The sequence below is a fragment of the Molothrus aeneus genome, chromosome 1 (genome assembly GCF_037042795.1).
Source record: "Molothrus aeneus isolate 106 chromosome 1, BPBGC_Maene_1.0, whole genome shotgun sequence".
NCBI classification, from domain to species: Eukaryota; Metazoa; Chordata; class Aves; order Passeriformes; family Icteridae; genus Molothrus; species Molothrus aeneus.
Window position 1 is genome coordinate 116,102,478 of NC_089646.1, and position 27,266 is coordinate 116,129,743.

At 38.4% G+C, this 27,266-nt stretch overlaps 1 protein-coding gene across 1 annotated transcript in view; it reads left to right on the forward strand.

Moving 5' to 3' along the window:
• CHD7 (chromodomain helicase DNA binding protein 7) overlaps positions 1 to 26,069 on the forward strand; it is a 91,657-nt gene extending 65,588 nt beyond the window's left edge. The window contains exons 15-37 of the mRNA XM_066563430.1: positions 3,621 to 3,831; positions 4,311 to 4,506; positions 4,742 to 4,909; positions 5,568 to 5,747; positions 5,959 to 6,069; positions 6,166 to 6,371; positions 7,295 to 7,494; positions 8,085 to 8,244; positions 11,311 to 11,400; positions 11,970 to 12,073; positions 13,457 to 13,586; positions 13,865 to 13,937; positions 14,157 to 14,211; positions 14,926 to 15,154; positions 15,318 to 15,526; positions 15,667 to 16,344; positions 16,742 to 16,902; positions 18,561 to 18,788; positions 19,015 to 19,458; positions 20,040 to 20,261; positions 20,669 to 20,809; positions 21,289 to 21,393; positions 22,166 to 26,069. Coding sequence (XP_066419527.1) covers positions 3,621 to 3,831; positions 4,311 to 4,506; positions 4,742 to 4,909; positions 5,568 to 5,747; positions 5,959 to 6,069; positions 6,166 to 6,371; positions 7,295 to 7,494; positions 8,085 to 8,244; positions 11,311 to 11,400; positions 11,970 to 12,073; positions 13,457 to 13,586; positions 13,865 to 13,937; positions 14,157 to 14,211; positions 14,926 to 15,154; positions 15,318 to 15,526; positions 15,667 to 16,344; positions 16,742 to 16,902; positions 18,561 to 18,788; positions 19,015 to 19,458; positions 20,040 to 20,261; positions 20,669 to 20,809; positions 21,289 to 21,393; positions 22,166 to 23,119 — 5,255 coding nt within the window. The 3' untranslated portion in view covers positions 23,120 to 26,069. The remainder of the gene's footprint in view (positions 1 to 3,620; positions 3,832 to 4,310; positions 4,507 to 4,741; positions 4,910 to 5,567; positions 5,748 to 5,958; positions 6,070 to 6,165; positions 6,372 to 7,294; positions 7,495 to 8,084; positions 8,245 to 11,310; positions 11,401 to 11,969; positions 12,074 to 13,456; positions 13,587 to 13,864; positions 13,938 to 14,156; positions 14,212 to 14,925; positions 15,155 to 15,317; positions 15,527 to 15,666; positions 16,345 to 16,741; positions 16,903 to 18,560; positions 18,789 to 19,014; positions 19,459 to 20,039; positions 20,262 to 20,668; positions 20,810 to 21,288; positions 21,394 to 22,165) is intronic.
• The last annotated feature ends 1,197 nt before the right edge of the window (positions 26,070 to 27,266 follow it).

The following is a 27,266-nucleotide window of genomic DNA, read 5'->3' on the forward strand; positions in this document are numbered from 1 at the left end:
AGTTTCTTGTTTCCCAACTCCTGTTTCTTACTAGATATGATTTAAGGTTGGTTTATGCTGGTTATAGGCTTCATGATGAAAGACTGTTTTGTTCCAGAGCCATATGTGTTTTCAGGTTTTTATTGTATGACTTCCATATTGCAGTACTTTAAGTTTTTTTTCCTTGACATTTTTTTGTTTGGGGGGGGGAATGCTTAAACTGATTAATGAAATTACATCTAATTACATTTCATGCACAAGTAATTATTCCAAAGACATAATATAGGCTTACTCCAAAGGACTTCAACTTGTCCATGCTGGTGGCTGCTCAGTTTCTAAACTCATATGACATACAGTAAAGTAGCTTTGTGGTTCTAGTGCAGAGTTTGTTGGGGTTTTTTTCTTGATTTTTTTGGCTTAAGTTAATCCATTATATAAATGAGTTTATCAGAATAGTTTAGGCTGTTCAGGTTATGGGTGTTTGAATTGATGCTTCTTGGCTTTCAGCTAGTTTTTAACCTTGCTATTATTTTTCCTTATTTCATGTTTATTGAAAGGAAAAAAAAATAATATTTTTCTCCTACTTTGTCAAATAGAGTTTATGAGCAGTGATTGCAGTGTTGCCTACAGCAGTGATTTTTTTTCCCTCAGAAATCTTGTATCATTTAATATAATTAAGAGACTGATAAAGTTCAGGTGTTAATTTAGAAAACCTCAAATATTTTTTGATTAGTGTATCTTAATAAAGGGAGGTGGTTTTGTCTCTTAATGCATTTGCCTTTATCAAACATTTTTGTGATGTTTGGAACCTTGGGACTTGCTTGGTATCATTCAGCAACATGGCAGGTGGTTTGAGCCTTCAGATTTGATGGGAAAAAGAAATCCTGATGTGGTAGCATGGAGATGGAACTAAACAAATACATTCTTTGTAGTTCTAGGGCAGAAAATACCTCCTACATGCTGTAGTCATCTGAGCCCAAGGTTATATTTTGCTGATTGAAATTTAACAACTTTGTAGTTAGTGAAATGGCACAAGTTTATTTTATTTCTGCTCTGTTTTTGCAGTGCGGGTACTTAAGGTTGCCTAGTATTCTCCTGGTGAATGATTTCTTGCAGTAGCAAGTTCTGTTTTCTAAGCTTAACTGCTTTTATAAAAGTGTCTCTGAATCCTCATTTTCTTCCCAGTTTGTGGGGTTTGTGAACAAGCATTTTTATTTGAACATTTGAATCTGTTTTGTTTTGTGTAAAAGTTGCAAACAAGTCTTCTATATGACTTCAGTTAAGGCTATATGATGGAAGTAGTGTGGTAGGAGTTGAATGTAAAGTGGGGTGGTTTTTTCTTTCTTGATTGATGGATATGTTCTGCTGAGACTAGGAGTAGGCTTCTAGAAGTAGTTACAGCATGTTGGGTATTCTCCAGTCAGCTTGGATAAAGCATTGTCTGTCATTTTTCTTAGGGCTGGACTCCTTGTTTTCTCCATAGCAACCATTCTCAAGTATTTATACATTGTTCCTCTCTCTATCTCCAAGAACCAGCAGTGGGGAATGCCTCTGTAGTTACACATCTTAGTGTTGACCACCAGAAAGGCTCCTTACTCTTGTTTGTTGTGCCCTCTTGAGCCCTGGAAGCCTCTCCTAATGAAGAGTAGAAGTGGAGCTTTCCCTGACTGACCAAGCACACATTCAAATACTTTCCTTTCATCCCCTGCTAAATATCAGCTAGAATAGGAAGTAATTTTACAGACCTGCAAGTACTGCATCAAGTAACTTTTGGGTAACAGGCTGCTCAGTGGACATGACGTAATTACAATTGAAGTAGGAATTAAAAAAAAAAAAGGTTGGTCTTCTACAAGATTTAGCTAGGACAGAGTTATTGAAAGAACAGATTTTTGGAGTTATCTGTACTGAATTTGGGTCTTGGTGTGACCAAGCTCTGATACTGTAGATTCACCATTCAGTAGACCAGATTGTGGGTTTGTTGTGGTGGGGTTTGCTTTTGCAGATGCTGTTCTTGCAAATTGGCTTGCTTCACAGTAGTGAAACTTACATCTGGATATCACAGTTGAGTCAGAAATAATTGCTGTAACCTGGAAAGATGACTGAAATTACTGTATGGGAGCTGCTTGACAGCCTGCTGTATCCTGGAATTGCCAAAGTTCAGTACAGAATCGGAGATTTACTGCCCAAAATTCTGCCCGTGTTACCAAGATGGGCAGTGATATGAATGAAGGGAACTTTGAGTGTCTGCTTACACTCATTTCATTTGGGCTTACTTTCCTTATGTGCAAACCTTTAAGATGATCCAGGGAGTCCAGATCAGGAAAATCCAGGGATGTAAAACTCTCTTGAAATGCGGTCACATCTTGAGTCCGTGGGGTTCTGTGAAAGGGAGCGGTGTGAGCTCAGGAGCAGCACGGAGCTGTCAGGCAGCCTGCCCCGCGTGGGATCTGCTGCAGGCACCGCGTTACAGCAGGCACTGAACCAGCCTTCGCACAGCCAGGGCGCGTTCCGTGTTTGTTTACAGGCATCTCCTTAGAGCTGGGATTTGAGACAGGGATGCTCAGCAGAAGCCTGGCAGTAAGCTGTTCTTCCCCCTCCCCCCAACCCTTCCATCTTGCCTTGTGCTATTCAAAAGCAGTATTGAAGCTGAATATAAGACAAACTAGAAATATTTTATAAACTACGTTTTGTTGCCAAAAAGAAAAGCAGAGGGGAAAAAAGGATGGCTCAAAAAAAGGGCTTCTTTGGGAGTAAAATAAGCTTAGAACAAAAATTCCTAACATTTTACATGCCAAGATTGGCAATCTGATAGTTCTTGGAATTGCCCACCTTGTAGAAATGACTTAAAAATGGAATAAAAGCATAGGAGAGATTGAAGAGAAAGCTTGAACTTGGTCTGTAGTCTTCCAATACTAAGCAGAACAAGAAAATAGTTGCTGCTGTGCGTATCATTCATAGGCAAAGTGAGTGGCAAGAGAGAACTTTTGACTAATGCTGGAAAGAATAAATACGTTGGATAGCTTCATCAAACTGGACAAAAAAAAAACATGCAGTGAGAAAAAACTAAATAGAAGGTAAAATAATAATTTCATAGCTGCTTCTGCCCCCGTGTTTTTGTTTGGATTTTTATTTTGAAATTAATAATGAAAGGAGCAGGATCAGGTCATGTGAATGTTTAAGGCTGATTTTAGAGGCAGATATTAAATGTGATTTGCATCCCTTGTATTTTCCTGTAGAAACAACACATTGTTTTCTTTCATGTTACATTTTTAAAAAGAACAAAAAATCAATTTTATTAGTTGAAATATGTTTAATTTTTTTCACCTTTTTTCATTTTTTTTTCATTGAATTGTGTGTGTCAATATTTCTATGCATTTATTTAGGAAAGAGTTTAGTATTGTTCAAAAGAGGAAAAAAAAGAATGAATTCTCAGAGCTAGGTTTTATTTGTGCTGTATTTGTGTATCTGTTTGCTTTAAATTTAAGCTTAATATTTTTTATAAATGTTTATTTTTTTTATAAATGTTTGTTCACATAGTGCTTAAAACATTCCTGCAGTTTCTATAGGGTATTGAAGGCGAGCTCATTGTTTATTAATAAAACCCTTTGCAGTGTTCATGTATTGCTGTCCAATCTTTGCAGGTGCTGAAGAGAAAATTTTGGAAGAGTTTAAAGAAACACACAATGCCGACTCTCCAGATTTTCAGCTCCAGGCAATGATCCAGGCTGCTGGCAAGCTCGTACTGATTGACAAGCTGCTGCCAAAACTGAAGGCTGGTGGCCACAGGGTGCTTATCTTTTCCCAGATGGTGCGCTGCTTGGACATACTGGAAGACTACCTCATTCAAAGACGGTGAGAGCAACAATATAATACAATTATAAATAAACTGTGCCTTCCTCTGTGACCACTGCATTTAACCTGTGAGTAATCCATATAGAAAGGGAAGAAATTAAAACAGTGTTTTCTATAGTGATCTGACTTAAGGGAAAGAGCAAACCTGGAGGTTGCAAGTACTGAGCCCATTCTTTTGAATGAAAACAAAATGACCTCATATGGAGAGCTTTAAACCTCTCAGTTAAATGTTTTGGTGGCTCTAGAGTTTTTTAGTTCAGGCCTAAATTTTTATCAAATACCTTATAGTCAAAGTCTGTTCTTTACCAAAGAAAGAGACAAAGTAGTATGTCTTTTCTGATTAAGTTAGTCTCTTAGTTTGTTGTAGTTCTTCTAACCCCATAGAAGCATATTTGTCTTTGTTGTTTTTAATGGCATATTCTTTTAAAGAAGCAGTGCCATTGCAGTTAAGCAATCCCTATAATGCATCTCTTTTTCAGGTACCCTTACGAACGAATTGATGGTCGAGTGAGAGGGAACTTGCGTCAGGCAGCTATTGACAGGTTTTCAAGACCTGATTCTGATAGGTTTGTTTTCCTGCTGTGTACAAGGGCAGGAGGTTTGGGCATTAATCTTACTGCTGCTGATACCTGCATCATTTTTGATTCAGACTGGAATCCCCAAAATGACCTCCAGGTAATATTACAAGAGATGATTTTATTGAAAATTAAATTTTTCTTTGCCTTTTTACTGTGAAATTTTCTTCACCTACCAGAGAAATTATCTGTTGTTGCTCTCTTGAAAGCATAAACAATATTATTTATATTGAAAAAAAATAAACTTTTAAAGTATGTTCTCTCTATTGGTTATTTCAAATTCTTTTTTCTTCCATTTGTAACCCGTAACTGAGTATCTGCCTTTGTTTCTTCAGGCTCAAGCACGATGTCACAGAATAGGGCAGAGCAAATCAGTGAAAATTTACAGGTTGATAACAAGGAATTCTTATGAAAGGGAAATGTTTGACAAAGCTAGCCTGAAGCTGGGCCTTGATAAGGCTGTGCTACAATCTATGAGCGGAAGAGAAAATGCCACAAATGGGGTAAGAAATAGTTTTTTTAAGATGCATTATCAACAAATGCTATGAAGGTGTTACACTTTGCTTGCCTGTTTGTGTTTTAGCTAGAGAACAGTGGTTTTCAGATGGAGTGTGGCTGATAGTTTAGTCGGGTTAAATAAGGGCATTGGCTCCATGAACTGGCTCAGCCTATCTAATGGCTCACTTATTGCCAAAAGGGGGCAAGTGGAGTCATGTTCCTTCAATCCTGATCCATTCTCATCGTTCCACCCTTTATATTATGTTGATCCTGACACTTTATGGAGTTCTTCTAGTTAGCTTTTGCTGGTGTAGGCTTTTTGCTTTGGGACTTACTTTGCTTTAGCTTTTTCATCAGGTTAGTAAGTTACATCTGCTCCCAGGAGGTGTTTAGCAGTCATCAAAGCTAAAGGGATTCAGTGACAATGAATTATTAAATCGTTTAAACCACTCACATAACTTCACCCTGAGAATTTTGTTGTTTGTATTCTTCTTTAAAAGGTGATTTCAGTATGAATGTTTAATTGACCATGACCACATTATCGTAGAGTTTCAGTTCTTAAAATGCCAAATACGAGGATGATCCATCTGATTTTGCTGTCAGATGAACACATTGGCTGGTGTCAAAAAAACCCAAAACTGTAACCCCTCTTATGTGTTACAGGTGCAACAGCTATCTAAAAAAGAAATAGAAGATCTTCTTCGAAAGGGGGCATATGGTGCTCTGATGGATGAGGAAGATGAAGGGTCTAAGTTTTGTGAAGAGGATATAGATCAGATTCTCTTAAGGAGAACACACACAATTACTATTGAATCTGAAGGAAAAGGCTCAACATTTGCAAAGGTATGCATTGACATTCAGAGGAAAATGAATAAAACGTGACCAGAATAGATGGAAGTATATTAAATTGCCTTCTGTGTAAATTTATTTTTTTAGTGTACTTGTCTCTTTCTTGATACTGCTTCTTCCTAAGTATTGTATTTGCTTGTGAAAAACAGGTATTTTTTGTAGCATACAGTTAAGAAATCAATCCACTTGCTTTTACTTTTACTAGGCTAGTTTTGTTGCATCTGGGAACAGGACAGATATTTCTTTGGATGACCCTAATTTCTGGCAGAAGTGGGCAAAGAAAGCTGAGCTGGATATCGATGCTCTAAATGGAAGGGTAAGGTTTATAACTCTTTCTAGTACAATTAAATTGAAGATTTTCTCCTCCCCCTCCATCCCCTCTTAAATTTATACATTTTCCCTGTAATTTTAGAACAACCTAGTTATTGATACACCACGAGTAAGGAAGCAAACCAGACTCTACAGTGCAGTCAAAGAGGATGAGCTGATGGAGTTTTCAGACCTGGAAAGTGATTCTGAGGAAAAGCCTAGCACAAAGCCCCGTAGGCCTCAGGACAAATCACAAGGTTATGCAAGAAGTGAATGTTTCAGGGTGGAGAAGAACTTGTTGGTTTATGGGTAAGATATGCAAATAGAATATACTAATTGTGGCTAAGGACCTGAAAATAAATTATATATAGTAAATAACTCATCCTTCTCTTGGACACATTCACATGCCATCATACTGTATACCATCATACTGTATAATGCTTATACATGCCAGTCAGATTTGGTTTTGGTTGCTATATATATAAATTGCACTTATATGTGTTACTTAGTTTAAAGTATCTGAGTGTGTCACAGATGGCTATGAGCTCACTGGTAAGATAAGTGGTTTTGTGATGACAGAATATTTGTTTCTGGTTTCTCAGTGTAAAGAATTCTTGACTTAATGAGTTTCAACCTCTCTTTTCTAAGTGTTGAAGAGAATAATAGTGTATTTGTAAAGAACAAAGTGGTTTTGAAATCAACAGTCAATCTAGACTTTGTCACCACTTACATTAAGATACTTGATATTTTCCCCATTGAGTGTGCTAATTTGAATTTTATCTCTTTGCAAGCAGGTAGCTATATTTGACTTCTAACATGGTGGCCTTCAGAATGACCGTCTTTATTTTTAGAAATTAGTGTACAAAAGTTGCTAGTAATAGGTTTCTGGTTCAAAATAGGAATTGTTCCTCAAATCCCATGATTGTAGGGATTGGTTGAGTTTCCTATTTGTAGCTTACTGGGACCTTTAGAGTTAAACATATGTACTTTATTAATTTGAGTGTAGTTCAATTGCAGCTTTACGAGCAGTGAACTTATTGCCTGTTCTGTAAAATAAACATTCTTAACTCTTTGGTGCTGGAAGTTTGATTCCCTGACATAACCTGCAGATGCAAAATGCATTAGCACTAACACAGGAGGTCCCAAGTTGCTTGATACCAGGAGTTGAATTGAAAGTCACAAATTAAAATACCAGTACCCCGGCTGTTGTATTGAACGTATTTTTCTTGTAGCTGGGGTCGGTGGACTGACATCCTCTCACATGGGCGCTATAAACGTCAGCTAACAGAGCAAGATGTGGAAACCATCTGCCGGACTATCCTGGTGTATTGTCTTAATCATTACAAAGGGGATGAAAATATCAAAAGTTTCATCTGGGATCTGATCACTCCAACTGCAGATGGGCAAACTCGAGCTTTGGTTAATCATTCCGGTATGTCTACCACAATCAAATAATGATGCTAGTAAATAGGAAAGAATTGCTTCAGTCGTGCTATGTGTTTGGCTTAAACTATAGCCATTCTGACATGTTGTAGGATCTTGTCAGATTTTATGAGTAAGGTGGGCTTTGACTTGGTCTGTACTTAAAGGGGAAGTCTCCCTCAGACACTTTGTAGAATGCAGTTCTCTTTCCTTTAAATTGGTTTTAAACAGATATTCCAGCATTATTTTTTGCTGGCACCTACTGCTGGATTTAATCTCTTTTAAATTGTCATTAATCAGAAAGCTTGTTTCCTTACGGCCATTTAGATTCATGAGAGTTTTTACAAGAAATATTTATATAACACCATTTTCTGGCTAGCACTCTGAATTTTTGAAATCTTCACACCTAAATTTGCATGAAAGTTTTGGTTGATTTTGTTACTTGCAATTTTCTATACTGAGTCATGTTGCTGTTCAGTTTTTGGTGGTTGTGTTGCCCTCAAAGTAATGAATACTTAGCTTTAAACGTATGTTTGTAATGTTGTTTGGGGTGAGAGTTTTTCTATTCCAGTTGTGTAAGAAATATTGGGGGTTTTCTAGGTCTGTCTGCACCAGTGCCCAGAGGGAGGAAAGGGAAGAAAGTAAAAGCCCAGAGTTCACAGCCAATGCTGCAAGATGCTGATTGGCTCACAACCTGTAATCCAGATGTATTATTTCAAGAAGACAGCTATAGGAAACATCTTAAACATCACTGTAATAAGTAAGTACTAATAAATGTTTCATTTAGAGGTTTGGGATTTTTTTAAAACTACATGCTTTTGAAAAGTCCACAACTTTGGATATATTGATAGAACACAGGGACATTTATGAGGATGTAAAGGCTATTATTACTTTTTAATTTGGGGATAATCATCTTAAGAGATATCTGGACACTTGTGTAAGCTCTTTGTGACAGATCAGCACAGTTCTGAAGAAAATTATTCTCTTCTTATTAAATAAGAATGGAATCAGATAAGGTTATTTTTTTACCATGGAAAGTATAGACTATCGTCCTACACTAAGTCTATTTCACTTGACAATTGGCTATCTTTAAATAAAAGCTGTTTGTTTCTTACCTTCTTATGGAGTCACTCAGGCTGGTATTTAAAGTTCTGTTCCATAGATGTTAAACTCATATATCCAGTCCTCAATTTCAGGAGTTTCATGTAGTAATTCACCTATATGTGGCATATATTTTCTCTTTATTCTTTCTCTCCTTTACTCTCTTGCTCTCCTCAGAGAATATTTATGTATATATAATATATATAAATTATCTATATAAATAGGCAATAATATAATATGTAATAAATATACAGAATATTTATTCTTTCTCCTTTGAGATGAAATTCCTCACCAAACTCTTTTATCTGAATTTATTTGTCCTGATTTGATTTTTGAAATTCTAAACATGTTACTAAACCAAAAGCTTTTGGGGATAAAGGTATATAATGTTTTATTGTTTCATTAATGTCTCTTAAGAACCTTCCTTGCATATTTTCTGGCTTTTGTTTTATAGTATCTTATTTTTGTGTCAGCTTTCTTTGATGCCATCTCAGTTTTGCTTACTATATTCTCCATATAGGCACTGAACCTTGTCCCAAAAATACCTTGGTTTAGAGCTGGAAACGTGGTTGATTGATTTTGGGATGTTTGGTTTTGTTTTTAAATTTCTATTCTTCATTGTAGATATATAATCATGCAGTTGTAATGCTGTGTTACTGAAAGGTCATCATTACTTTTGTGGTTTGAATATGTATTGGGTCTCATTAATGCTGTTTAGTGGAAAGATACTATTGATTTGAAAAGTACCTGTGGGCTGTCAATAGGGGGTGTGATGTGAAGGAGAAAAGGCATTTAAGGGGTTTATTAGCTCATTTCCAGATGCTAACCAAGCTTAATTCTTAGCTGATGACAACAGATACTCATAGAATTACATTAGTGAGTGCACTTCCAAATAAACGGCTTTCTGATTTTTCTGAACTGTTACTCAGGTCTGTTATTACATTTCACTTACTCTTAAAGTAATAAAATTCTTTCCTGTAACATTATTTTAATCTCTCAGGTAACATGTCTTCATTACTTGCTATATCAGTTTGCAGATCTGACTTAATTTTTTAAATACTGCTTTAATAATACAATAGAACAACTGCAAGGACTGGGAAGACTGGTAAATATGCAAGAATGTTTTCAGTTGCTATCTTTTTCCTTCACTTCCCAGATTCACCAGGACTAAATGAATTGTAGAAGCCACATGTTTTTAGCACAGGTAAAATCAAACAGAGGTGGAGCCAGTTAATAATCTGAGTAATTTCCTTGAAAAGGTACCAGTTGAAGTTGGCTTTTTAAGAATTGGTGTCCTTTTCTTAAGCAGCATATATGCTGGTTTAATGCATAGGACTCCTGGAAGGTGCAAAGAGCCTCTGGTTTTTGGTTTATCTTGGGTTTTATTTCGTGCTTCTCCTCTTTGGCTTGATGTAACAGCTGTTATTGCTTAATACTAAGATGATAGAGACCCTCAACAGCTTATTTACATAGCCACACAGGGAGCAGGGACACCTTACTGGTCCCAGTTACTGTGCATACGGAAAGAAGCATGTCTGACATGTTTTGAATTGCAGACATGACCTTCATTCACATCTCTGCTCTTCCGAGGTTTGATTGAATAACACGTATGAAACCGGGTATTGCTCTAGTTGCATCTGATCTCTAACAAGGACCTCTCAAAACTGGTGGTGGTCTAAATTTTTCATGCAAGTGGGTGATCAGATTACTGCTTCCCTGGTCACCCTTGCTGTTCAGGAGCAGCAGTAATTCAACAGTTGCTGTGATGAATTTGGGTACAGTGAGAGGGCAGGTTGAGTAATCTCCATTTTAGCTGGTACTGGTTTTACTTCATGAACTAGGCAGCAGGGGGTGCCCTCAATTGGGCAAACATAGGAGAGCAAGATTATTTTCAGGTAGATACTTTTTCTACAGAAATGACCTCTTTTCTAGTCTCCTTGAAAAGCCAGTCTGCCATTCTCTCTCCTGCCAGCTTTGAGTGTGACCATAACACCTGACAGCACTTCCAAAAATGTCTGCAGTATTGCAGAAATGGGGAAAAATAAACTTGGCAACGAAGATTTTTCACTTCCTTGTAACAGTTAGGTTGTGCATAGGTAAAATGTAATAGCAGTTTGAACTATAAAGAGTAAAAATAGTTAATATCTCCCAAGGGAAATGGGGGATTATTTTTCCCCCCCATTCTCAGAAGCAAAAAGTTGTATAATCTGAAAAACCTGACATTCCATATTGAGGGTTTATTGTAAGGTAGTAAAACCAGATTTTATATCTCGTTTATTCCTACAACTTCTGATGTGCTTCCAAAAATGGTATTAAGGCAGCAGCTGAGGAAATTTTATGAGATAATGAAGCAGAACAGTTACTGAAAGCCATCTGCTCAGTTGTTTACAAACTTGCTTCAATACTTCAGAGGCAGTGGTAGAGTACGTGTCTAAACTTCACAAGCTGCACTAGGTAGAACTAAATGAAATGCGCCGGGGCCGGGCTGAGCTGGGTCCCTCTCTGTGCAGTGTAAGCAGTTGCCAGGCAGGCCTGTTGGAAGCCAGCAGAAAGCACCACACAGAGGTGATTATGTGCCACCATCTGTCACGCTTCAAGCCTACCATACAGCATGGCTAATCAGCCTTGGCAGGATGATGGATGAACAGCAGCAGCTGCCAAAAGCCACTGTTGGCAAACAGTCCTGAAGTTAAGAACTTTTTCCCCCCTCTGCCTTCCTCTCCAGGGTCCTGCTGCGTGTCCGCATGCTCTACTATCTACGACAAGAAGTTATAGGGGACCAAGCAGACAAGATCTTAGAGGGTGCTGACTCAAGGTTAGTGCAAGTGCAGGTTTATTTTTTGCTTTATGACTCTGGCTTTTGTAAAGTACACATACTATAATAATGCAGCGTTTAAAGGTGGTCACACTTTATCTCTTGTATGTCTGTTCTCAAGCAACCGAACTGTTTTATGAAGTGCAGTGGGTCATTTTCCTGGGGGAGGAAACGATGCGGGAAATGACAGAAGTGGATTTGCAGCTCTGCTAATATTGAGGGATTAGTCTATCTCAATTAAAAAAATTTAAAAAATACTAAGACCTTAAATGAATCATATTTAGATAACCATTTGACTCCCAAAATAGCCTAAGGGGGGGGGGGGCAGTATTTTTGTTGGTTTTTTTGGTTGATTAATTATTTTTTGTCATTTGTTTGTTTAACCATCCTAATTATTTTTAAGAGTATTTCAATTTCTGTATTAGGTTTTGGGGTGGTTTTCCAGCTCAAAATTTATATTTACAGAGCAGCGTAAAACACTTGGATTTTTTTAGGATGGTTTGTTTTTTTTTTTTTTTACTCTTTGTCGAGTAATACCTTTGAGAATGTGTATAATGCTGTGTTCACAGTGAAGTAGATGTATGGATACCTGAGCCATTCCATGCCGAAGTTCCTGCAGACTGGTGGGATAAGGAGGCAGATAAATCCCTTTTAATTGGAGTATTTAAACACGGTAAGTGGCGTCTCACTCTCAACAAAACTCAGTTGTAAAGCTTTCAGCGTGTAGGACTGTTCAGTCATAATATTAACAAGTATTGTTCCAAAGAACTGTTGGCTTGTATCTCCCTTTTTTCTTGCCTGCATTAAAAACCTAATATGAGCTGTAAATATCAGATGCTGTTTTTAAATGTTTGCAGAACATTTGAGAAGAAAACATTACTTTCTTGGCTGTAAATAAAACAAAGCCATATTTGTTTAAATAATAGCCAAATAGTTAGATAGATCTCCATAAACTTTGCTTCCAGCACTGCTTCACTTGCTAACTCTGCCAACCAGTGTCAAAGTGGACGGTGGGCTTAACCTCTGCTATTAATCTGTACAAGTGCCTCCTGGGCTTTGTTCCAAGCAATATTTCACAAATGTCAGTGTTGAGAACTCCCGGCTCCCTTGAGTGGGATGCAGCCTTGTTAACTTTGAAAGGCTGGGGATGCAGAGCTGGCATGATATATACAGTGAGCGATTCCTGATTATAATCCCAATTCTCTGGAGGTCGCAGAGGTATTCTCAGCAGCCCAGCCTGACTAAAGGGGAGAATGATGGCTTATAAAACCTTTCATGATTACAGTTTGGCTTGAGGCTCTACAGCAGTTAGGAGCAGTGTGTTGTAGTACAAATCCTAATTGAATTGTGCTGTTCTGCCTATGTACAGCAGCTCTGTGTTGTGGGCTCAGCTGAGGCAAGTCTAGTCTAAAAATCATTTTCCTGCAGTGCACTGTTGGGATCTGCCATTTTCCATCTAGTCAACTTGGGCAGTAAAAAAGCAAACAGCAGTTTGAAAACCATAGAGGGAACAGTGTCATCTTACTGACATGCATCATCCTAAACCTAATAAGACAGGTTCGTTGGCCTTACGTATAACCCATGTATGCAGCATTTTTGCAGCCTATATTGAGGGTTCCAGCAGGGCTGGAGCTATTGAAAATACGTGTGTGTGTCTGTGTGTGTGTGTGCGCGCTCCTGTTTGCGGCTGCGTGTTTCCACTGGCCAGTATTGAATGTCAAGAACCACTGTGAAAGTCATAAAGGAAACTTTAAGAAGTTTTTCACTTGTGAAAGATTTTTACTTTACTTTATAACAACATGAAATTTGATGCTTTCTTCAAAATCTTATGTGTGTTAATGTTATTGATGGGAAAATGTTTCTGTGCTGTTGGAATTCACCAACATGAACAATTTTTTAATATTAATTAAATGTTTCCAGCATGGCGATAGCGCCTTTGTTTTATTTAATAATAAATAAATGAATCCAGAAAATTGTACTTCTACTGCCTAGACCTGTTCTATTCACAGCTGGTCATAGCTTTTAAAAAGGCATTTGTCTCCCACTCTGCACACAGGTTATGAGAAGTACAATTCTATGAGAGCTGATCCAGCACTGTGCTTTCTGGAACGGGTTGGCATGCCTGATGCAAAGGCCATAGCTGCTGAACAGAGAGGGACAGACATGTTAGCAGATGGCGGTGATGGGTAAGGAGGACATGAAAAAATTAATAAACTTTATCAGCATTGTATATGTTGGCATGGGTTCATATGTCATATTATACTTACATGTTGCCTGAGGATATGAAGTGATCGTATGATGTACAAAGTACATAGATTTGTTTACACAGTTGAGCATGAAATACAAATGTGTAACTTGGTACACCATACTGATGGCTTTTGTAGCTTTTTTGCTTTTGTCCAGAAAATCAGCCCCCTCTCAAAACCAGTATTTTTCTTGAAAATATTTTAAAAATATTTTATAGGGGTGAATTCGACAGAGAGGATGAAGATCCAGAATATAAGCCAACCAGAACTCCCTTCAAGGATGAAATTGATGTAAGAGCTCCCAATTTTCTCTTAATTACAAATATGTACAACTACAACCGGTTCTCCATATTTATTTTAATGTGTGTTTTGTAAGTTTGAGAGCTACTGGATAAACACTCCTTACAAAGATTGTTTGCTGCTGTGTTTGAGAGATGACATATTTTTCTTCTCAAATTATGACATATGGTCAAAACTGAAAACTAAAATAACTTCTGTCTTCTCCCTAAGGAATTCGCAAACTCACCTCCAGAAGACAAAGAGGAGTCCATAGAATTACACCCAAGTAAGTCTATAGCAAAAAAATTTAAAAAGCAAAAAGGAATCGTTTAGTGAAAGGTGGACTGTTTATATTACCACATGAGGGGATAAGAGATGTTTTGGGACAATACCACAGAAAGCTTTTTGCTGCCAAATCTCTTCATGCTTCACATTTTTCAAAACAATTACATACTGTCTTTGAAAAATCCACATTATGGTTCTCTGGATTTCTAATTACATATTAGAAACGGTGGTGATAAAGACCGGATGTTTCATAATGCAGCCGTTGATGGTTTTGCCGATATAATCTTGGAAGTTACAAATACGTTGTTTCCTCAGTATGGAGGAAAATTGCCAAGTTTAAGTGAGAATAATAAAGTGGGAAATGATAAGCATAGGTGTTTCCTCAGAGGCAGAATGATCTTCTTAGTAATGTATTTAAAGATGCATTGCATTAATTTAAATACTTACACTGTTCATAATATGTTTGCATTCAAACATTGAATCATAGTGCTTGATGGTTATCTCTAAATGCTTTACAAGCATTTCTGAGTTCTTAGAGTTGGATGGTTTCATTCTATTTTCTACCTCTTACCAATAGTTAGCCTGTTTCTAATTCATTATGCACCAGTATTAGAGGCACATGTTCTTATCTGATAAAACAGAAATCCAGTTATAGCCATAGAAACTGAAATGTTTAGTGTTGGTTTTGCAGTGCAAATACTTCTCTGTTCTCTAGGCAAGCACAGTGAAAGCAATGCTGAGTTAGGGCAACTCTACTGGCCCAACACTTCAACCCTGACTACCCGTCTGCGTCGCCTCATTACTGCCTATCAGCGCAGCTATAAAAGGCAACAAATGAGGCAAGAGGCACTAATGAAGACTGACCGCAGGAGACGTCGGCCTCGAGAAGAAGTGAGGGCACTGGAGGCAGAAAGGGAAGCCATAATAACTGAGAAACGACAAAAGTGAGTTTCCTGGTGATAATCTTTCTTTAAATCTTATTTGAGCTTGTGTGTCACCCATACAGCTCTTTTGTTTTGAAAGAATAAAGGGGTTTTGGGGCTTCTAAAAGTGTTTGGAATCTTATCTATCCAGTGGCCTCACTTTTCTTGCTTCTTCCTTGACTAGATGGACAAGAAGAGAAGAAGCAGATTTTTATCGTGTGGTGTCTACTTTTGGAGTTATTTTTGATCCTGTAAAACATCAGTTTGAGTGGAATCAATTCAGAGCATTTGCCAGGCTTGACAAAAAATCGGATGAAAGCTTGGAAAAGTATTTTAATGGCTTTGTGAATATGTGTAGACGAGTGTGCCGAATGCCAGTCAAACCAGATGATGGTAAGTTTAAACTAACTCTGGAAATCAACATGAATATTGTGATACCAGGGGACTGTTGAAACTTCATGCCCAGGTGTAAGGATTTTGAAATGGGTGTGCATTCAGTCCATGTTAAACAGCACAACTTGGTGTCCTTGCAGAGCCTCCTGATCTTTCCACGCTGATTGAGCCGATCACAGAGGAGCGTGCTTCTAGAACTTTATATCGCATCGAGCTGCTGCGCAAGATCCGCGAACAGGTCCTCCATCACCCGCAGCTGGGGGAGAGGCTAAAGCTTTGCCAGCCAAGTCTGGACCTTCCAGAGTGGTGGGAGTGTGGTAAACATGATAAAGACTTACTGATTGGTGCTGCTAAACATGGAGTCAGTAGGACAGATTATCACATTCTGAATGATCCTGAACTCTCTTTTCTTGAGGCTCACAAAAACTTTGCTCAAAACAGAGGGACGGGTAATGCAAATACTGTGTCTTCTGTAAACCCTCTGGGTGCTGGCTGCAGTCAAACACCCCCAATTGTCCCATCCACACCAGTACAAGAGGAAAAGACTACAGAACCAACAGAGTCTAAAGTTGAAGGGTCTGAAAATCCAGCAGCCAAAGAAAAATCTGAAATCAAAGAGGAGACAGATACTACAGATAAGGACACTAAACCAGACTGTGATGCTGAGGCTGAGCCTGGCTCTGTTAAATGTGAATTGAAAGACATAGAAATGAATACAGATGTAGATCCAAAATCTATTTCTGAGAAAGGTTCAGAAGAAGATGAAGAGGAGAAACTGGAAGATGATGATAAATCAGAAGAATCCTCCCAACCTGAAGGTAATACATTGGTCAGATCAGTTCTGTGTGCTTAGCACAAGCCCCACAGCTGTTGTAGCTCCTGCCAGCTAGTAAGTGGCACACAGGGTGCCATTCTTGAGTATGGGATGGGCTGCATGCAGCAGTTTCTCTGCCCTTCCACATATCAGGTGGCTAAATAAGCTTTCATAAGAACCATCCAGCATCAGCAGGGTATTCCCCCACAAGGGATGATTTCCGGGAAAGCTCACTGAGTCAATAAGCATGGTCTCTGTGCCAAATGTGGAAGGCTGGGGCTCTGCTGTAGTAATTACTGAACAAAAGCCCAAGTTAGAAATGTTGTGTCAAGCCTGGTTGCCTTAGCTTATCTAGCTGGGTAGACACTCGATGTTAATGCCTGGTCATGATTGTTATTCAGCAGGAGCAGTTTCTCAGGGTAAGAATTTTGATGAAGAAAGCAATGCCTCTATGAGTACCGCAAGGGATGAAACACGTGATGGATTCTACATGGAAGACGGGGATCCCTCTGTGGTTCAGCTGCTTCATGAGAGAACATTTGCCTTCTCATTCTGGCCTAAGGTTGGTTAGGGGTGGAAAGACATGTATGTCTTTTAATTTCAGTAAAATATGAGAAATGTGCTTGAAAAGTAACAGTGAGCTTTGTGTGGTACTGCACTTCTGGCAGGCAAGGGACCTTTTTCTGTGAATGTTTTGTGGGATGGCACTTTTTTCTTTAAGCTCATACAAACTAGCAGTGGAAATGAAAGAAATTTCTCCTTTTTTTTGTAAAATAGTGTCATTTAGTAAAACAATGGATTGCTGGCAGACATGAACTCTTCATAGGGTCCATAACTTTTTGTCAGCAGAGTCCCACCTCTTGCACCACTATACAGTTTTGAATTATGAGTTTTTCCTGCAGAGCAATCTGCAGAGACTTTAAAAGATCACCTTTTTATTTTGGGGTGAGGAGATTGTAGGGAAGAGTTTTGGTGACCTACATGATCTAAGCCATTATGTAATATTGACAGATGTAATTGTATTAAGGTATCCTGCAAACATAAGCAGCAGTTTTAGATAGAATAAAGCTGTATCTTATTTTGGTAACAGTGCAAAAAATTATCTAATATAAAATGCTTTTAAAAATACAAAACTGTAACCTTGTAATAAATCCATACTTAATTTAGTACTCTCCTTTGCAGTAAGGGGAGAGAGAAAAATAAAGTAATAATAGTCTTAAGCTTACTAATCACCATAACAGAGCCATCTGGTTGGGGCAGGGAGGGGGAAGGGGGTAGCAGGGCAAGAGGACCTTGCTCTTAATAGGCTTATTTCTGGGGAAAGCAAGCAGTCTGTTGCAGCTGCTGAGATTTGCTAGTGGCTTCTGCACTGTTTTGCTTTTCAGGAAGCTGAAATGCATTCATATATGAATGCTCATATTCCCTAACCAGCAGTATTTCTTAGAGTCCCAAAGTTTCTACTACTTCAGACAGGCTAGTCTGGAATGTGCTTGAATACTGAAATGGAAAAAAATCAAATAATGTTCATCTTCTCTACTTTCAGCATGTATTTTGGAAACATGGGCTAAAATCTTATTCCAGTCATAGTGTGAAAGTAGAAAGTAGAACAGAAAATCCTTCATCAGTATAGGTTCAGCATAAGTAGACTAATAAACATAATTAGAGATTTTTAGTGTACACGCTTCAGTGAAATTTGAAGTGATAATGGGCGTGGAATGAAAATTGACATTCATTAGATGTCCCTAGGTTGGTGCCCGTTTCATAATGTTGAACTTTATTAATAGTGACGCTAATGAGGATCCACTTCCTAGGACAGAATTGCAGATCCAGCCTCTTGGATCTTGAGAACTGCAGCTTTAATATACTGATTGCAGATGTGTTTATTTTCCCTTCCTAACTGTTGATGTTTCTAACTACTGAAGTTTTGTAAAACAACAGTGAGTTTCTATTAAATTTTTCAATTAGTGCATTGTCATACAGAAAACTTTGTCTGTCTTTTCTCCTTCCCCTCACAATATAAATGCAACTTTTAAAAGGTATTATTCTACAAAATTGTGTTAGCGTCTTGCAAGGTGATCAGTTTATTCCTAGCATGCAAGAACAGTTGTTTGCTGAATGTCTTCCTTAAGCTATGGAAACTGGACTGTGTCATAAGAATCATTTGAGTTTAAAAGATGACGTTTACACCGAGGGTTCATTACATACTTTTCCTTTATGCAGGACCGAGTAATGATCAACCGATTAGACAACATCTGTGAGGCAGTGCTGAAAGGGAAGTGGCCAGTAAATAGGCGCCAGATGTTTGATTTCCAGGGGCTCATACCTGGGTACACTCCAACAGCTGTGGACAGCCCTCTACAGAAAAGGAGCTTTGCAGAGCTCTCCATGGTTGGTCAAGCCAGCGTCAGTGGCAGCGAAGATCTCACTGCTTCTCCTCAGTTATCAAAGGCAAGGCTACAGCATTCTCTTTTTTGCATACAACATTTTATCTTGCCTGAGCTTCTCTTGCATAATAGAAAATAAAGCAGCATGAATAAAATAGGAAAAACATAAAAGTGTTTCTTTGAATAAAATGAAAGCCTTTTTTTTAGAGTTATGGGTTTGGAGTTTTGTTTTTAACTCAGCATAGCAAACAGAGCTTTGCTAATGTTTGGAAATGCTTTTTTTTTATTAGGAAGATGCACTCAATTTATCAGTTCCACGTCAGAGGAGGAGGAGACGAAGAAAGATTGAAATTGAGGCTGAGAGAGCTGCCAAGAGGAGAAATCTTATGGAAATGGTTGCCCAGTTACGTGAGTCTCAGGTGGTCTCAGAAAATGGACAAGAAAAGGTTGTAGATTTATCAAAGGCCTCACGAGAGGCAACAAGTTCTACCTCAAATTTTTCATCTGTTACTTCAAAGTTTATCTTGCCTAATGTCTCCACACCTGTGTCTGATGCCTTTAAAACTCAAATGGAGCTGCTGCAAGCAGGTCTTTCACGCACACCCACAAGGCATCTACTAAATGGCTCTTTAATAGATGGAGAACCACCCATGAAGAGGAGGAGAGGAAGGAGGAAAAATGTAGAAGGGCTTGATCTGTTATTTATGAGCAACAAACGGACATCATTGACTGTAGTAAGACCACAACCTTTTTCCTTTTGTCTCATATTTGTTCTTCTGTCTGTGGTACTTCCTGAATGTGTTTTAAGTCTTATTATACTCTCCCTAATAGAAACATACAGTTTTTTTCCCAAGCAGGTTTTTCTTTGTTTAGAGCTGTTAATTCTTTTTGAACCAAACAAAATATGCACATCAAGATTTTACTCTAACTTTTAGGTAGCTTGTACTTTCAAAATTACTTACTTTTATTTCTTCTTTTACAGAATATATTTCTAACAATATACATTTTGAGGTTTAAGTATGTCTTTCTTGATGTGTTGAAAAGGGAGGGTCTTGAAGAATCTCGGAGCACATGTGCAGGAAATGCAAAAAAAACTGCTTTGCCTTTAGCACTATGTTCTTTATTGTTCAAGGATGTAAAATTTTCAAAATTCCCTGATGCAATGATACTACTTTATGTTACGTATTATGAGTATTTAGCCCCATTAACTCTTGTGCATGCAAAATCTTGAACATTTCATTTCAGTCAGTGCCTGAAATTATTTCTCCAGGTGTTCCTGTGAAGGGAAGACTAATATGGATGTGATTGTTTTCAGGAGGATGCAGAAGTGACCAAAGCTTTTGAAGAAGATATGGAAGCCCTACCAGCAAGGAACATTCCATCTCCTGGTCAATTAGACCCAGACACTCGCATCCCTGTAATCAATCTAGAGGATGGGACCAGGCTGGTGGGAGAGGATGCCCCGAAAAACAAGGATCTAGTTGAATGGCTTAAGTTGCATCCTACTTACACTGTAGATATGCCAAGTTATGTACCAGTAAGTATGTGATTCTAAAAGTGTTGTTCTATTATATGAATACAAAAGTTAGTTTTACAGAGGTCAGACTGAATTCCCTCACACTGGGCATAGTAATTTGATTTTGTAGCTTGCATTTCAACAGAAGTTTTCTCTTTATCCAGCATTCCTATTTCATCCACACCCAAGTGACACTGGGGTGTTGGATTTGCTTTTCCTTTCTTAACATTTGTATGTAACAGCATGTTAGAACCACGTTTGTCAAGTTCTGTAGAATTTCTTCATCTGATGCAAAAAAAATTTCTTTTAATGTAATCTGAGAGTAAAGTAATGGATCCCTTCTTAAAATTGTTGTGAGAAGGGGTACCATGATTGGTTATTTTTGTCAAGAAATGAAATGAAAAGCAATAAATTTCTCTTCTTTCTAGAAGAGTGCAGATGTGCTGTTTTCCCCATTTCAGAAGCCGAAACAAAAACGACACAGATGTCGAAACCCTAATAAACTGGATATAAACACCTTGACAGGAGAAGAAAGGGTACCTGTTGTAAATAAACGAAATGGAAAGAAGGTAAAACTTGAGTTACTTCAGTCAAGGTCTTTAATAATGTCTTTGCATGTGGAAAGCAGGTTTTCTACTCCAAGCTTTCTCTTTAAAAGTTTAATAATTTGGTACCAGCAGTTTTTCTTACTGGACTGTGCCACCTGGTTCCTTTAATTCCTTCTTTGCTCTTCTGTTGTGTTCATTTTAATCACCTGAGTGAATAACTCTCATTTTTTGAACCTACATGGCACATTTTGTTCTTAGATACAAAATTTATTAGCAGACCTGCCTAAGCTACAGCACTTTACCATTTTTTTTAAAACATTATTTTGTCAATTGAAGTATCACTAGCTGCTTTCCAAGTATTTTTTCACAATAAACTGTAAGTCTTTGCTGCTGTCCTTCAGAGATAAAATAGAAAGAAAAATAGAAAATGTCCATATAAGTAGTTATTTGGTTTTGTTGGTGCGTTTTTGTTAAAGTCATAACCTTGTCCTTTGCATTAGATGGGTGGAGCTATGGCCCCTCCAATGAAGGACTTGCCAAGATGGCTGGAAGAAAATCCTGAGTTTGCTGTTGCTCCAGATTGGACTGACATTGTTAAACAGTCTGTAAGTGAAACTCTCTTCCATGCGTCACTGCAGGTTATAGCACAGAAAAGTTGAAGGCTGTGTAAATTGATCATTAAGTCTTTATCTCATAGGTTTAGGTTTTTAGAAAATCATGGTGTCTGTGTAGGAGTTACCCAGCTCAGAGGGAGTGGTGATAGAAGGCTGCTGCAGATTGAAATACACCAAAAAATCAGCTACAGTTAAGGCAGCCTTCAGCATTTTTTTTTATTAGTAACAATCCTTAAAAAGCACAGGTATTTGTACATTAGGAACTACTAAGAAAATATTTGTCATATTCATAACAGAAATACACTTCACTGTCTCAGTAACAGGCAGCATCAAAGGAATAGGTTTTCTGTCTTTTATTTTACAACACTTGTTTGAAAATAAAGGGTAAAATTCTTCAAGTATTCAATTTAATAGAATATTGCTATTCTAAAATTCAGTATGAATTATGAAGATACAAACTAGTAACTGCAACATATCAGGGTGGGCTTTTTTTAATGAAGTTACAGAGTTTTCAGCATGTATTATTTTACTGTTGTGTTTAAATATAAAAAAATCTGTGATCTTGATTCCTTCAGCTTTCTTTACTTGTTCTACTGCCATTCACTATAGTACTAAGCTAGTCACCATTTGCCAGGGTGAAAAAACAAACCACTTTTGGAGTATGCTGAAATCCCTTCTGTTTCTTCTATCATCATCAGTTAACTGCTGAAAGCTAAAAAAGCCAATTGAGGATAAAGCTTGTTTTTTCACCTTCTCTTTTTAGGGTTTTGTTCCAGAGTCCATGTTTGACCGTCTTCTCACTGGACCGGTTGTGAGGGAGGAAGGAGCAAGCAGAAGAGGAAGAAGGCCAAAAAGTGAAATTGCCAAAGCAGCTGCAGCAGCTGCTGCTGTAGCATCAACTTCGGGAATCAACCCACTACTAATGAACAGTCTGTTTGCTGGAATGGACCTCACAAGCCTCCAGAACCTACAGAACCTGCAGTCTCTCCAGCTCGCAGGCCTCATGGGCTTTCCACCAGGGCTAGCAACAGCTGCTGCTGCTGGGGGGGACGCTAAAAATCCGGCTGCCATGTTGCCTCTGATGTTGCCAGGGATGGCAGGACTGCCCAATATGTTTGGACTAAGCGGATTGTTGAATAACCCGATCACGGCTACTACTGGAAATGCCACTACTGCTTCCGGTCAAGGAGAGACTGAGGATGGCGCTTCAAAAGCTGAAGAGAAGAAAAATGAGAATGAAGAGGAGAACAAAGACTCTGAGAAAAGCACAGACACTGTTTCTGCTACTGACTCTGCGAATGGATCTGTCAGTGCTGCTACTGCGGCGACTACCGCCACTGCCACCACTACCACCACCACCAACACTGGATTGCCCACAAACCCTCTGGCCTTCAATCCTTTCCTGCTGTCTACCATGGCTCCTGGCCTCTTCTATCCATCTATGTTTCTACCTCCAGGACTGGGAGGATTGACTCTGCCCGGTTTCCCAGCACTAGCAGGACTTCAGAACGCAGTGGGCTCCAATGAAGAGAAGGCTACTGACAAAACTGAAGGAGCTGCCTTTAAAGATGAAGAAAATCTCGAAGGCAGTGATGCAGAGGAGAGCCTTGATAAAACTGCAGATTCCTCCGTTTTAGAAGATGAAATAGCACAGGGTGAAGAATTAGACTCACTTGATGGGGGGGAAGAAATAGAAAACAATGAAAACGATGAATAACCAGTACCAGTTACAGTTAAAGTGTTTTAAACTTTTGACAAGTGGTAGTCCTACTGTTTACACTCACAGTTAATGTCCATACTTAGTTTTTATAAGCTGTTCTGTAACATAGTGTAGCAAAAAAAAAAAGTTCAAGTCATGTTATACAGATGTGTCAAAAGGTATCTTGGTCATTAAGTATTGTGCAGTGCATTATTTATTATCCCTAGGAGAGATGAAATTTGAGAGGTGATCATGTCTTTTTAAGGAAATTGACATAATGCTCTGCTTTTTTTTTCTTTTGGTACCATTGGTATTATGAATTAAGCAGCAATTTGTAATCAAGTGGCACTAATAGAAGGAAGTGCTGCTTAAAGGAAGGATGAAGTTATATATTTAATTTTTTTTTCCTTTTTTCTTTTTTTTTCCTTTTTTTTTTAATTTTGCTGTGAAGGTCAAGATGAAATTTACCATACATATCGTACTCGTGCTTCATTTTGACTGTATGGGAGTTCACCCGCTCACGTGCGCGCACACACCCACACACACACTCTCTCTCTGACAATCTTCATGATAGTGTGAATGTCTCTGTCTTGAGACGCAGCAATAATAAGGCAGCTGTTGAATGTGAAGAGTACCTTTTGGAAATTAACCCGCGGAGAAGGTTCTTACAGGATAAAGCTACAGTTTAATCGTCTCGTGATCTTGTAATGCACTGGTATAAACAAAAAAGAAAAAAATCAGGTACCTTTTTTAAATTAAAGGACTTTGTTACTTTAGCCACAAAGCTAAACAGCATTACCTCAACTCTAAACTAGCCTTGAAGTTTACAGACATGACTTTGTAAATGTATTGTTTTTCTTTGTTGTGATGTCTTTTTATTTTTTTTTTTCTTTGGAAACTGCTATCATGTAAGATAAGATGTAAATTGCTGCCAACTGTAGTAATGATGCTTTTAATAAAAGTGACCCATGATATGCAGAGATGTAATTATAGAATGTAGTGTTTAGGGACAACCAAACTGGTGTTCACTTTCTGTATTTGTATTTGTGGCTTTTTTATAGCATTTTCCTGCTATATTCTTTATAGATTAGTGGCTGTAAATGCTGAACTGATCGTCTTCAGGGGACTAGGCAGGAAGAGAAACCTTGAATTGCCTTCATATTTTCCACTCTAAGTAACTCTACAGAAATGCACGCTAAAATCCCTACTTTACTCCTTCAAAGGGGCATGAGAGACTGAGAATACTTTAAATGTGTTCAGCATGTGATAATGTGGTACACTAAAGAACAAAAGGGCAAAAGAAAAATGAGGCTTTAATAGGCACAATATCTAGGTCATTTATCCTTGGTTAATGGGTAGAAAAACACAATGCTGTAGTGACAGCAAGGGATACAAAGGCTCTGTGGTATCCTGTAGACCAGAGCTTGTGATGCCAGAAACCACTGTGTCAAACAACCTACATGAAACTAAAACTGACCCACTTTTTATAAAAACCAGTGTCTCTTCTGGAGAGCTACCGATTTGTACCCTTTTGTGACCTTTTGATATTGGAGATAATGTACCATTTGGGAACTTCTGTTTTCATGGTGTTGTCACCTTGACACACACATACACAACAAGCTCCAGAGTGAGGATAAAAGGTTAGATTTTCAGTGGAGTACATGAAAAATTAGCTATTTCAGTAGCCAGCTGTGGGTGGACCCCTGTCTTTAGGACTAATATTATCTGTGCTTTTGGAATGCTGGAGAGCTGCAAACCTCACTCTCATGTACACTGTGAATTTGCACGAGAGCTCAAACGGGCAAGTATTGCAAGGCCGAAATTTGGTCCCGAGGGGGATATATAAAAAGGGGTGAACTTGGCTTGAAAAGGATATTTCATGGACGATGAAAGTAGATGAGAAATGAAGGCTTAGGAAGTGATTTTTGTGTGAATGAATCACAGGCACACACTGTTGAAATGAACAGATGTCAGGATGTCTTGTACTGCCACTTAAATAGATCATAGGGAGTTAATGAAGGTCAGGAAGGATTCCCCCTGCATGGACATCACTGAATGGTTGATGAGGTGTGTTATTCCTGCCTCTTTCTAAAACATCACATGTAGACCATGGCAAAAAGTAAGAGGCTGAAAGCAAAGGCACATTGACTTGGGCAGGTGTGTTACATGCTCTGTTGAATTCATTTGAGCTGTTTTTTATGTTGTTATTAAATGCCTTGCCTTATTTTTTTTTCTACCTATAAAATTCCCACTGTAAGAGTTTGTAGGTGCTTCCCATTGTGTGTATTCCACACATGGTACCAAATAGCAGGGGTTTTTTTCAGTTCGATTTTTATAATTTCCAGAAGAGATTTACAGAGACTAATGATATCCCTTGGGAGAACCCTTTTTAATTGGCAAGACTAGAAATTATATTGTTAAATGCTTTACTTAGTCCTTTTCTCCTCTGTCAAAATGAGGAAGTTCTGGTAACTTCTATTTTTGCCTATAGGTTTTTGACATGGAAACATCCAACTCATGATGTAGGGTGTGCAAGTGACAAATGAGTGAATCTTACCCCTAGTGCAAGTATCTTCCATGATGGCATTACTCATCTGCCTTTCCTACTCAAAAAAAAAAAAAAAAAAAAAAGGCAAAACTGGAGAACTGTGGAACAGAACAAATGCCATGGGAGTCGGAGAGCCTCCATGCTCTATGCTTCCCAAACAGCCTTGCTTCCTAGAAGCCAAACAGACCCTTTGCTTGTTGGAAAGGTGGTGACATTTGATTTTTGGAAGGGATATGGGCCCCTGGTATGAAAAATGAAGTGGGGGGATTGCCATCTAATGTCCGAGAAATGTATTACATGAAAATATGAAGGTTTTTCTTTGATTTGACAGAGTTTTTACATGTTAATTATTGCAAAGATTCTTACGGAGTTTTAAAAGTGTGTCTAAATGAATAAAAGCTTACGTGAGTAAGATGCATAGATCAGAAACTATTCTGCACTTGATTCACATTTGGAGCACCCTTTCTGTCTCTCATGATGAGGAGCCTTTTGTTTGCCACCAAGCAGTTTTTGCTGGACCTCCTAATGGCCGTGGAAATGTTAATGGGGTTATCAAGGAATATAAATTACTTTCTGTGTTGCTTTCAAAAAGAAAGTACCTGTGTCAAAGTACAGCAGTGGTCTGCATGCTAACACAGCCTGTTCTGTGTGTGTGGTGTGCAACCCTGCCAAGGGAAAGGACTGAACAGCAACAAATCTGCTCAGGCTACTATAGACATGATTTTTAATAAGGGAACTACAAAGGAGAACCAGTTCAAGTGTGAGTCTTGAAAACTGTTGCTCTTGAAATAGTGGACAAATTCCTTAACTAATCCCAGGTTTTTTCAGTCAGCTTCAGTCTCTTGTTTTGTATTGATGTCAAATATCAAAGTGTATAGCTTATTGGAATTGCACACTTCTGTTGAGGACCTTTGCCACTGAGCACTTCCTCATTTGAGAAGGGCTTAAGATTGAGGGGAGGGAGGGGTATTAAATTGTATTTTCTGTATTAACCTTCCCCCTGACTTTTGTGAACAAAACTGCTTGGGACATTTAAGACTTCTGTTGCTTCTGCGCCTCACGTTTCCGCTACCTCTGAATCCTTAACATTGGGGCTGGGGTCAGGAAGTGTCAGGATATGTGAGGGCTCTCAGACCTGCTGCCTCCACGCTGTTTTCTGGGCACCTGAAAGGTGCCAGCCCATGAATGTTTCTGACTCCTCAGTGGGAAAGAGTGCTGGCTACAGCTTTTGCTTCCATGCTGTACAATGCAGTACAACAATAAACTGTTGTACTCCTTTGGCTTCAAGTGGTGCCTTGGAGAGACCGGGAGATGGCTTCCTGCATAGACAGGTGATGTTTTAGGCATCAAGTCTAATCAGTAGCTTGAGTCAGCTGTTCTGAGGAGAATGTGTGAAGGAAATTCAATTATATGATTGACAGTTGTTATGATCAAGTTTCGATGGGGCTTACAAAGACCTCTCTTGGAATGCAGGGTGAATGTCCCAGCTCAGTCTGCATGCAGTTTTAGATAATAGATTTGATGCAAAAGAGCAAACACACACTTACTAGTATTAGGAGCTATAGTGCAAAATACATATTTTCTAGAAGGGGATAAATCCATGTCACTGGATGTTTT